Below are 12252 nucleotides of genomic sequence, written 5' to 3'. Positions count from 1 at the left end.
CGACAGGGTGTGTTTGGTTAGTGCCCATGATAGACCCGACAGTCACTAACGGTACTCTAACTGGTCTCTAAGCCTCTTCTACTGGCAGCAAAGGATTTGCACTTCTTCACTTAGAGAGTGATGTATATATTTTTTGTATACATATATAATGTAAAGTATGGAGTCTAAAGGAAGTTTAGAGAAGTCACAGTATATGTGTCTCTCTATTCTTCCTCTGATTGGTTCTCAAATGCAGGCCCACACTCATTAGTTCCTGGAGCACTGGGGGCTTGGTGTGTGCAAGAATTAAAGAACTGTCAAATCTCTTCTGCACCCAGTCCCAAGTGCTCCGGGAATACCTGCAGCTGCAGCTGAATAGCATGCCACCCCTAAAATAGGCCCAGGCTTTTGTGGCCTTCCCATAGATCCAGGCCTAAGTAGGGCATCTATGTCCCTTCAGCGTTCATTACTAACTCAGTCTTGTTTTCACTGTGGGTAGGAGAGTGAGGCCATGGTTGGGGCTGCTTTTAGCATTGGGGTCCTAGGTTTAATTCCAGACAAGTCTCTATCTGCAGAGATTCTCCAAAAACATTCAGGCAGGTTAATTGGCTCCAAACTGACTATAGTGTGAATGGGATAGGGGCCTTAGATTGTAAGCTCCACTGGGGTAGGGACTGATGTGAAGGATGTCTAATCTCTGTAAAGTACTGTGGAATATGTCAGCGCTATATAAAGAATAATAAGTGTCAGTGTTACAAATAGGCATTTGAAATAATGAAAAGGACCTTTTTGTTTTATATATAAATCAGTTTATTGCTGGGTTTGTATAAAAAAAAATACAGTGTACAGAATATACAGTACTCATAAGCAGTAGGGAGCAGATTTCCATGATTTTTAACTAGAACAATTTAGCAAACTTAAAAACAGTTGTTTAATACATTTATTTGGCTTACAGTGTATAAGGCATTTGTATAGTTCAGGCAGAGAAGGTTGCTCTTCAAAGGAATGTAAAATAAATAATAGTGTTTTATTTTGGGGGGGGGGGGGGGGTTTGTTTGTATACTGTGAAATGGCAACCAGAAACTATAACAAATTGGCATTTTTTTCCACTGCAACCAAATACAATTATAATAAAATACAAGCATGTTCATTGCTCCACTACTCACTATTGCACGTTGCCCATTTCACTAATCAGTTTATTAGACCCGTCTCTGCCAAAATGACAGAAAGGAATCTTAGCAGCACAAATATCCCTTACTGTCCTTATATTAACCAGGATCTACATATTAGAGCTACTGGCACCTATCATGTGACACCAGGGGGGGGGGGCAATAACAGTATTATCCATCTGCCAAAGGACATATAAACACATTGATAAAAAGAGGATTTCACCTTTAGATTCACTTTAAGTATAATTTGCTGACATTTACATTTTCTGGTAAGCATTTGTTTTAGCTATAGCTCCCTGCCCAAGCAACCAGGCACTTGACTGAATGAAGGGTAAATAGCGGAGTTCCTGAATAAAAATATAAGTAATAAATAATAGCGCCAATAAAAAAATCAATCTATCCTCTCCATCAGTCTAGCATTTGGTTGCAGGGGTCACACACTCTAGATACCAGAGGGCATTTTCATTTTGACTTTGGAGGGGGAATGAAGACCAGATGTATAGATGCACAACTATAAGTGTTACTACAAAGGTGATTTTCCCCTTTAAATCAATTAATATTGTTCCTACCCACACAGCAGCTCAGATACATGTCATCCACACCACTGTTAGAGCTCACAATAATAACAGAATGTGAGTGACATGGGGCGGATGTGAACTCACGGGTGGAGTATATAATCAGTACCCATTAGCAGTACATTTAGCTAAGCCGGAGTCAGACAGGTTCCAGTACCTGCATTTCACTGAGAGGCTCCGCTGACATCCTGCGGCTTAAGAACCAATCAGATTGAAACTAATGATGCGCAGGGTCTCACTGCTGAAATGCTGAAGCTCACATGCTGCTCAATCCAGTTTATGGAGACGTCATACCACTACCACAAAGGTAATATAATACCAAGCACAGTTTGCCCCAGAACTTGTAACCTATGGAAACCAATGAGACCAGTATATGCTACCCACATAAGGGTTACTACAACTAGAGCAAAATGTTGAAACTGATAATACACTATTATGGCGAAAAAAACGTTTGGCATGCAGCATGGGACATTCAGATTACGACCTCTATATTTACTATATGCTACTTATTTGCTTTCACCCCTTAAATAACAGAGGTAGATTTAGTATATACAAGACTTCCACCTTTAGTTGCTACTTATTTGCTTTCACCCCTTAAATAACAGAGGTAGATTTAGTATATACAGGACTTCCAGCAAAGGCCTGCTCAGCTGGACCAAACAACACAAATACTAAAGAGTCACAAAGATAAAGACAGACAGAAACAGCTCCCCCCCCCACCAAATACCCTTCTCCCAGGCAGTATTCTTTCATTGGACATCACTTGGTACCGAGTGGAGCTGAAGGACACTTAGACAAGAACATGATGGGAAAACCTCTTGATAGACACCCAACCCCCTCCCCTCTTAATTATGAGGAGAAATATTTGTAAACATTGTGACTTGAATAGAGTGTCGGATGAGTATCCGAGATTCCGGAGTAGTGATTATTATCCTGGAAAGTCAGTGATTGTCTAATGTGGATCACAAACAGGTCCTTTATAGGTACAAGAGGAAACAAAAGGTTTTGAGGTGTCTATGTAGTCATGAAGACCTCAGAAGAACTCTTTTGTCCAGGATTTGCATTTTAGCAGAGGACAGACAGGCTACGAGTGCCTCTTCTATAGAGAACAGATGTTTGTCCTCCGCATTAGGGCAGCAGTTGTGCATGAACTCTGCCAAGCGCAGGAGATACTCAATGTTGTGTCCGGCACACCCGCTGCATGCTACAATTTGGGCTGCAATCTCCTCTTCAGAGGCTGGACCCAGGTAACGGGGGTTTTGAGGTGTGGCTATATAAACCAGCGCCAGCACTGCTCCTTCCTCTCCCTCGTCCTGGGGGTAGAACTTGACCAGTTTAGTGATGTAGCCTCCAAGCACAGACTCTCGTACATCCAGGTGCTCAAGGGACAACTCAATCTGCTTGCCACGCACCTCATAGGCTATGCCCCACGTGCACTCCTGCAATCAGACAGAAAGCCGGTCATTACAATATCCCAACCTTTGCCAAACAATGCAATGCCAGTAAGTGTAATGTTGTGTGTGTCCTTTTAATGGGGTAAGTTTTCTATGAAAAAGGCCACTTTACCAATGCCTATGGCACAGGGCTACAATTATCACAGTTTGCAGCCATGGGGAGTAAAATACATCCTATGCAATATATGCTGTAAATTCCTATAAGGGGAGATGAACCACAAGGAATTTGTGCCAGATGCAACCTAACCTTAAAGTCTCCCTAAATCTAGGGATTTGGATGGAGATACATTTTATTTTAAAATACAAGGAATGTATAGTGCCCATAGAAGATTGTGTAAGGTTAGTGAGTGCTGTGCATATACTGGATGTACTGATATACTCACCGAATAATCTTCTTGCAAGGTCACGACGCGGCCAGGCTGCGAGAGAACAAGAGGAAACCAGTTGAGAGATCAGCGATTATGCAATTGATTCACTTAAATACTCTAAACCATCACTAAAGTCACTGTATCCTGTATAATGTTCCAAACTACTGGTCTGCAGGGGCCCCGCAGTGCTGGACCCCATAACCCCTCTTTGCACAGACAGGTCTTTCCAATTGTGGGTTTTCTATATGAGGTAATGGAATATGTCAGTAATGGTCACTGCTCTGTTCTGTTTCCCTGCCCTTCTGGCATAGATGGCATTAAACCCTTAGTTGCCCCTCTACCTGGCATTAAATACTTAGTTGTCCCTGGCACCCTGGCACATCTGCCCCACTCCCTGGCACCCTGGCACATCTGCCCCACACCCTGGCACACTCCCTGGCACCCTAGCACAGCTGCCCCACTCCCTGGCACCCTCAGACAAGATGCCCCCACTCCCTGGCACCCTAGCACAGCTGCCCATTCCATGGCACCCTCAGAAAAGATGCCTCCACTCCCTGGCACCCTAGCACAGCTGCCCCACTCCCTGGCACCCTCAGACAAGATGCCCCCACTCCCTGGCACCCTCAGACAAGATGCCCCCACTGCATGGCACCCTCAGACAAGATGCCCCCACTCCCTGGCACCCTCAGAAAAGATGCCCCCACTCCCTGGCACCCTCAGAAAAGATGCCCCCACTCCATGGCACCCTCAGACAAGATGCCCCCACTCCCTGGCACCCTCAGACAAGATGCCCCCACTCCCTGGCACCCTAGCACAGCTGCCCCACTCCCTGGCACCCTAGCACAGCTGCCCCACTCCCTGGCACCCTGGCACAGCTGCCCCACTCCCTGGCACCCTGGCACAGCTGCCCCACTCCCTGGCACCCTGGCACAGCTGCCCCACCCCCTGGCACCCTCAGACAAGGTGCCCCCACTCCCTGGCACCCTAGCACAGCTGCCCCACTCCCTGGCACCCTCAGACAAGGTGCCCCCACTCCCTGGCACCCTAGCACAGCTGCCCCACTCCCTGGCACCCTCAGACAAGATGCCCCCACTGCATGGCACTGGTAACGTTATACATAGTGGGAGGGATGCTCACCATTTGTGGGCTGCCTCTGTGGAAGGTGTCCCCTTGCCAGAACTTGCGGCTGTAGCCTGGGACGAAGCCCACTTTGCTGGAGGTAAATTCGAAGTTCGGCTTCCATACCAGAGAACCATATCCGAAGATCCAGAGGGACTGTTGGGAGGTAAGTAGATCCATGACAGTGCTGGGGTTGTTTGGCATTGTGGGTCACCAGCCAGGGCAGGAAGATTAGGAACTGGTACTGATGCAAGCATTGCCGGCTTTATAAACACACTGTCCTCCGCTGCCACGCCTCTCTAGGCGAGCCCCCGGCAACTCCGTCACCAATCACAGCGCCGCCGCTTTCGCCGTTTCCATGAAATGTTGGATTTTGATTGGTTGGCGTTGCTGTTCATCACCGCGAAATCTACGCCTCCTTGTTCTGAGTGCTGGAATGATGCAACTAGCAGAGCCGCTTACCTAGTGAGGCTGGAGCAAGCAGAGCGGGGATTGCATCAGGCTGGCTGGGCGGGGCCTCTCACAGGCACTGAGTGTTTGTGCGGCTGCAGCTGAGCCAGTGCGCCTTCTAACAACTGGGGGCAGCGGGGTCCACACGGGGGAAATAATAGCAACATAAACGTTTGATAACGCCGTTTACTATATTACCTGTAGGTGTTTTGAAATATGGAGCTTATTTTTCAATGATTGCTGACAGCGTTTAATGACAGGCAGAGGCTGTGGGGACTTTAATGGGTTGTAGGTTGATACGGTTACCCCAACTTTTACCTCAACTGTTCTGGGCTCCCTGGGGTGTGGGTGGGGCAGCCCGGGTGTTGGGGCATCTCTTCTATATAAATAGGGCTGGCACCTGGCTGGGGTTTTACCTGTTGCTTGGTGCCAATGTTATTAATAGCGCAGAAAGATAAAAATACAGAAGGGCGGGTTTTTATCAGAAAAGGGAGGGCTGTATTTAGTGAGAAATAGGGATAAGTGAGTAGTACTACTCCTGTGCTGAGGTAAAAGCAAAGGATTATTCTGCACTTTGCCCATTTAATTAGATTTTATTCCTTTTCAGGACGTCCCCCCTGTAGGTGCAATATGATTCTGGGGCGTTACAATAAGACTAAAAAATCCAACCTGTGGCCCCAAGCTGTGTTTCTGTGTTACGGAACATAACACTTCTGACAGAATTCTGCCGCTCAGTGGAACACCTACAGCTTCTCGTCCTCCACAAAAGGATATTTTCCCACAGAATCTGAAATTAAAATGCAAGGCTTCGTTTATAACTTCCTTTATAAATTGCACCCAGAGCTAATGCAATGATATACAGTGGCTTGCAAAAGTATTCGGCCCCCTTGAACTTTTCCACATTTTGTCACATTACAGCCACAAACATGAATCAATTTTATTGGAATTCCACGTGAAAGACCAATACAAAGTGGTGTACACGTGAGAAGTGGAACGAAAATCATACATGATTCCAAACATTTTTTACAAATAAATAACTGCAAAGTGGGGTGTGCGTAATTATTCAGCCCCCTGAGTCAATACTTTGTAGAACCACCTTTTGCTGCAATTACAGCTGCCAGGCTTTTAGGGTATGTCTCTACCAGCTTTGCACATCTACAGACTGAAATCCTTGCCCATTCTTCTTTGCAAAACAGCTCCAGCTCAGTCAGATTAGATGGACAGCGTTTGTGAACAGCAGTTTTCAGATCTTGCCACAGATTCTCCATTGGATTTAGATCTGGACTTTGACTGGGCCATTCTAATTTATTTGTCTTTCACGTGGAATTCCAATAAAATTGATTCATGTTTGTGGCTGTAATGTGACAAAATGTGGAAAAGTTCAAGGGGGCCGAATACTTTTGCAAGCCACTGTAGCTTGTGATTCAGAGTTGCACTCAGAGTGTGAGGTAAGGGTAACTCCGATAAGGAGCACCCAGTTTTTCAAGGGGCTATTCAGGTCAAAATCTTCTGAATGGTTTTCAATATTTAGAAAACCCCCTGAATTTGGTCCAGCGGATGCAATAACCCTGCCCCAACATCATGTTGCCAGAAACGTCATCACGTGATTAAGTTGACAGTTTGCTGACATCATCACACTCCCCCTTTTGTCTAGGTTTATAACCCAATAAAGGTGGCAACTCTAACTCATACAAAGAACCCTGAGTAACACTTGCCCTGATGAGGTATCACTTACAGGGCTCTATCTGTGCATTAAGTCTACACACAGAACCAGGTCTGGACTCAGATTCAAGATAGACCCTGGGATTTTAAATACAAAGAGTCCATTTGCAGATAGTTTTACACTAGAATAGTTAATGGAATTACACTAGAATTCTGGAGAAAACAGTGTAGGGACCCATAAGGTTAACATGCCCCTATGTCTTTAAACCCATGTATAAGTTTAGAGTTATGCCTTATTGGTTTACAGGTTGACTCCACCCTTTGCACTCCAATATAGTGTTTAGCAAAGGGGTGGGTCTTCCTCTTTGGCTGCCTCTGTGTCTCAGGTGGAAGGTCCATTGAGCCTGGGATCAACAGGGCCCCAGCAATGCCATACTTTACCCTAGAGTCACCAACTACTCTAGTGAAGTTGGGGACAGGGACCCCATGAACGAGGACTAGTTATATAGTTACTCATGTGAAGCTATTTCTAGGAAAGTGAGATAGAGAGGGAAGGAAGCATATATAGTTACATAGTTACATAGTTACATAGGGTTGAAAAAAGACCTGTGTCCATCAAGTTCAACCCATCCAAGTAAATCCAGCACATCTAACCCACACCTACCAATCTATACACTCACATACATAAACTATAAATACAACCACTAGTACTAACTGTAGATATTAGTATCACAATAGCCTTGGATATTCTGATTGATCAAGAACTCATCCAGGCCCCTCTTAAAGGCATTAACAGAATCTGCCATTACCACATCTCTAGGAAGGGCATTCCCCAACCTCACTGCCCTCACCGTGAAAAACCACCTACGCTGCTTCAAATGGAAACTCCTTTCCTCTAATCTAAAGGGGTGACCTCTGGTGCGTTGATTGTTTTTATGGGAAAAAAGAACATCCCCCAACTGCCTATAATCCCCTCTAATGTACTTGTACAGAGTAATCATGTCCCCTCGCAAGCGCCTCTTTTCCAGAGAAAACAACCCCAACCTCGACAGTCTAACCTCATAGTTTAAATCTTCCATCCCCTTAACCAGTTTAGTTGCAGTCTCTGCACTCTCTCCAGCTCATTAATATCCTTCTTAAGGACTGGAGCCCAAAACTGCACTGCATACTCAAGGTGAGGCCTTACCAGGGACCTATAAAGGGGCAAAATTATGTTCTCCTTGAGTCAATGCCCTTTTTTATACAAGACAGCACTTTATTTGCTTTAGTAGCCACAGAATGACACTGCCTGGAATTAGACAACTTGTTATCAACAAAAACCCCTAGATCCTTCTCCATTAAGGATACCCCCAACACACTACCATTCAGTAGATAGTTTGCGTTTATATTATTCCTACCAAAGTGCATAACTTTGCACTTATCAACATTGAACCTCATTTTCCAGTTTGCTGCCCAGTTATCTAATTTTGTCAAATCGCTCTGCAAAGCGGCAGCACCCTGCATGGAACTTATAGTTTTGCACAATTTAGTGTCATCAGCAAAAATAGAAACAATACTGTCTATGCCCACCTCCAGGTCATTAATAAACAAGTTAAAAAGCAAAGGCCCAAGGACTGACCCCTGCGGTACTCCACTAACCACACTTGTCCAATTAGAAAATGTTCCATTTACCACCACTCTTTGTACTCTATCCTTCAGCCAGTTCTCTATCCAATTACAAATATTATGTTCTAGGCCAATATTCCTTAATTTGATCATTAACCTTCTGTGAGGTACTGTATCAAACGCTTTAGCAAAGTCCAAGTAGATGACATCAACTGCCATTCCAGCATCAAGGTTCCTACTCACCTCCTCATAAAAGGCAACTAAATTAGTCTGGCAAGATCTGTTACGCATAAAACCATGCTGGCACAAACTAATAGTATTGTGAACTGCAATGTATTCAAGTACCCTATCCCTTATTACCCCTTCCAAAAGTTTTCCTACTACTGATGTCAGCTTTGGCTCCACCAAGGAAAGTAGCTGGAAGTACCCTTTCATACAGGCACTGTTGCCTTAGCATAGGGCCACGGTTAAGTCATAGGAGACAGGCAGTATCTAATCCCTGATCTGAAGTCGGCTGTAGGACCATTAAAGCTGAAGGTACTCAACCTGAGGACGAGGTATTCATCTAGACTGCTTCCATAGGGGTGTCTAGCTGACCAGATGCATTTACCCTGCCTAGTCTCCCAAAAGAGGTGGGATAAACCGGTGTGCATCCTCTCTTGTTGTCCTCAGAGAGTACTTTCATTATTACATCTGTATCTGCTTTGTGAGTATATTACTTTACCCTGCACATTGATTGTCCCAGTTATTATTTGTTCAACTGCAAGAACCTTCTGGTATCCATTATTCTTATTTTACTCTACAGTACCTAGAAGAATTAAGTCTAAAACAACTGGACTTTTCTGAGTTTTTTTTTTCTCAGAAAAGTCCAGTTGTTTTAGACTTAATTCTTCTAGATACTGTATATCATGACCTGGATGAATGAGAATCTTCATAGACTTACAGTATTTTACTCTGCACACAGCTACAGTGAGTTGTAGTTTCACTACACCCCAGGCTACTTCCATATAGTGAAGGCCCATCCTGTTTAAGAGTCACATGTACCCCATGCTCTAACCTATTCTAGCTTGGGTTTGACTGTTTTACAGCCAAGTCGGGGTTACAATAGGGTTGCTGGTAAAAAATGATGCTTGATGCCACATTTATTAATAAGGAAAGTCTATTTCCAGGAAACGTGGCAACTCTGAGAAAACATTGCATTTTGGATAAAAACATGCAGATTTTTGTGCATTTCGATGCCTAGTGGTTTGCACTTACACACATCAACCCCATTGACTCAAACACCCAGAGAACCCCCATTTGTTTATATGTGTATATAACTAAAAGCTCTCCAACACAGAGCTCGCTATTGGCAGTCTCTACACACAAACATTCCATCACTTCTCTGTTTGTGGGGAAGTCTGAGATGGTGCAGATACCAAGTGCCACACACACATGTTACATGCTACACTTGAGGGCTCATTTACATACCTATCGCATTGTGCAAAGTGCAATTGTCAGAGGCAAATCACTATAGGGGTCATTTGTTAGAGCCAGAGTTGAGGTTGTACAAATTTGACCACAGTTCTTGCATGAAAAAATCCCATTTATTAAAAGGTACTAGTGTAATTAGAAAATTAAATTTTTAACTTTCCTGTGCTACATTGAGATTTTTTTTCTGTTCCTGTATAAAGATGCAGTCACTGGGTGTGACTATAGGTGCAATTATAGAGAGAGCCTTTAACCGGTTAGTGTGTCCTGTAATTTCTCTTTTGCTACAGTAATTTCAGGGTTCCGTGGCAGTGTTGGACTGGGGTTTTGTGCCCCCCCCCCCACCTGAGTCACAAGATTCTCAACCTGAAGTCAAACCCCCTCCCAGAGTTACCGGTAAGGGGAGCAGGCCTGGGTTGGCAGGGGCCACAGGACTTTTTCCTGGTGCCCTGCCAGCCCAGTCCAACCCTGTTCCCTGATGTAAGCAGGTGTAAGTACCTTTCTCAGTAGTGTCAATGTGCATCCAAAATAGTGCTTTGCACTTGCAGCTCCAAATGAGCCCTACTGCAATTATGATGCGCCATAAACAGTAATACCATGACTGGCATAGGGTTCAAATACTGTGCATCATCAGGCTTAAGCAACCTGGAATTGCATAGCACCAACCCTCATAGCAGCAGTTGGTAAATAGCATGTGCAAGGCCATCTGTAAAGGTTATCCTCTTCTACATGTGATCACTGCCAGGGGTATATATAGAAAAGTAAATATTTGTATGCTGTTTAAATAAACATCTACATGTGTTTCTATACAGCCGCATCTTTGGGAATCTCAAAAGGTTATCTCAGGACTACACTTAACGCTTCCATTTGCTCTCGATAGTACAAGGGCGTGCATGGGGGAGTTTAACAGTCAGTTTTAGTACATTGTTCTAAGCAGCTTGATTTGCCATTTACTTCTGTCTTTTCCCAGCTTTCAGCTTTCAGCTTTCAAATGGGGCCACTGACCCTGGCAGCCAAACAAAATGTTGCTCTGTAAGACTACAATTTTACAACTTTCCTCATCTTTCTATTTGGGCTGCCTCCTATTCATCTTTCTGTCTCTCACTGAAATGGCTGCCTGTTTGCTAGGGTAAAGTGGACCCTAGCAACCAGATCGGTGCTGAAAGTACAAATTGGAAAGCTGCTTAACATAAATCTAGAATTAAAAAATAAGGGTATCAGAGTATCAGAAGTTGCATTGCCAAAACAGAGCTGCAGAATAGAGCAAATCCATAAAAGAATCCAATAAGAAATCTTCTATGTAAACTGTCTTTGTAAAAAGGGACCCTTGGAACTGTGTGGAGTTTACATACAAAACTCGCTGTCTCTCTGGGGATGCTGGGGGTTGCATCCAGGGAACATTTTGACAGGCAGCAGATGAAAGATCCTCAATAAAGAGCTTTCCAGCAAGGTCGCAGTAGATCAGCAGCTCCATTGTGTTTGCTTTTGGCCTTTTGGGATTTAAATATGTCCCAGGTTTTTTAAACTGACCAACTGCACTGAAGAGTATCACTGATCCTATAATGGTTTGCTTGTACCTCATATTCTTATGATACTAAAGGAGTGATTCCAACAGAACTGCAAGCTGATACGGGAGTGGGTCCCAGCCGCAGAGGGACAGGTGTTGATTATTTTAGCCTCTCTGCCAAAGGCCTCCTTATCCAATTAAGTTTGAGAAACTTTGTATCTTTTTTGGCATTCAGTGCAGGAGATCAAAGGGAAATGAGGGACTTTTCATTAAGAATCCGGGACTGGGGGCTGAACTGTTAGGATGGGCCCCAGCACCCAAGGACCTGAAGGACTGTGCAAGGGCAGTGTACCCTTTCACATCTGACCAACGGGGGGTTGCTTTAAGGAAGCAGCAATTGTAGCATTACAGAAGTTGTTATATCACATCACATATTTAGCACATGAAGCAGCGGATCCCTTTGTGTGTCTGTGTGCATGTGTTTTATTGTGTCCCTTCTCGTGAGCCCAACATGTGTCGGAAAAACTGCGTGTTCTTATTAAAGAGCAATAGGAACTGCTTAATGGTGTTACTCATTCACATGGACTCCAGTTACAGAGACATCTTTCTACTGGCATTACAACTACTTTCTATAACCACCGCTTATCCAGCAGCATTATAAACCCTTTATATGAATTTGGAGGGTGGCTTTGTTTTTCATTTAATTAAGAGAACCCACATTAGACAGTCTTTATGGTTTTACATTGTGTGGGTTGGGTAATCTCACATAGACAGAAACACGCCGTATGTGATTTCCTTTGGGGATGCGACACTACTGGGCTCATGCTTGGGCAAAGATTCCTTTCAACTGATGGACAAAGGGGCATATGTATCTTCCTAAATTACACCTTCTAC

The 12252-nt window shown here is 44.2% G+C and overlaps 1 protein-coding gene across 1 annotated transcript; it reads right to left on the bottom strand.

Moving 5' to 3' along the window:
• Positions 1 to 772: 772 nt before the first annotated feature.
• On the bottom strand, positions 773 to 4931 carry chac1 (ChaC glutathione-specific gamma-glutamylcyclotransferase 1). Its single transcript, XM_002939546.5, has 3 exons — positions 4683 to 4931; positions 3561 to 3596; positions 773 to 3162 (listed from the first exon to the last, which is right to left on the bottom strand). Exons 1-3 carry the CDS (start codon positions 4866 to 4868, stop codon positions 2746 to 2748), a joined length of 639 nt encoding a protein of 212 aa, XP_002939592.1. The 5' UTR covers positions 4869 to 4931; the 3' UTR covers positions 773 to 2745.
• Positions 4932 to 12252: the final 7321 nt, after the last annotated feature.

Source organism: Xenopus tropicalis, chromosome 8, assembly GCF_000004195.4.
Source record: "Xenopus tropicalis strain Nigerian chromosome 8, UCB_Xtro_10.0, whole genome shotgun sequence".
Taxonomy (NCBI): Eukaryota; Metazoa; Chordata; class Amphibia; order Anura; family Pipidae; genus Xenopus; species Xenopus tropicalis.
Note: the sequence above shows the minus strand (reverse complement) of the source record. Positions and strands in the feature narration are given on the sequence as shown.

Coding starts and splice junctions, on each gene's coding strand:
- chac1 (XM_002939546.5), bottom strand. CDS start 4,868: ATGCCAAACAACCCCAGCACTGTCATGGATCTACTTACCTCCCAACAG. Junction 3,597..4,682: donor ACAGAGGCAGCCCACAAATG/GTGAGCATCCCT, acceptor GTTCTCTCGCAG/CCTGGCCGCGTCGTGACCTT. Junction 3,163..3,560: donor CCTTGCAAGAAGATTATTCG/GTGAGTATATCA, acceptor GTCTGATTGCAG/GAGTGCACGTGGGGCATAGC.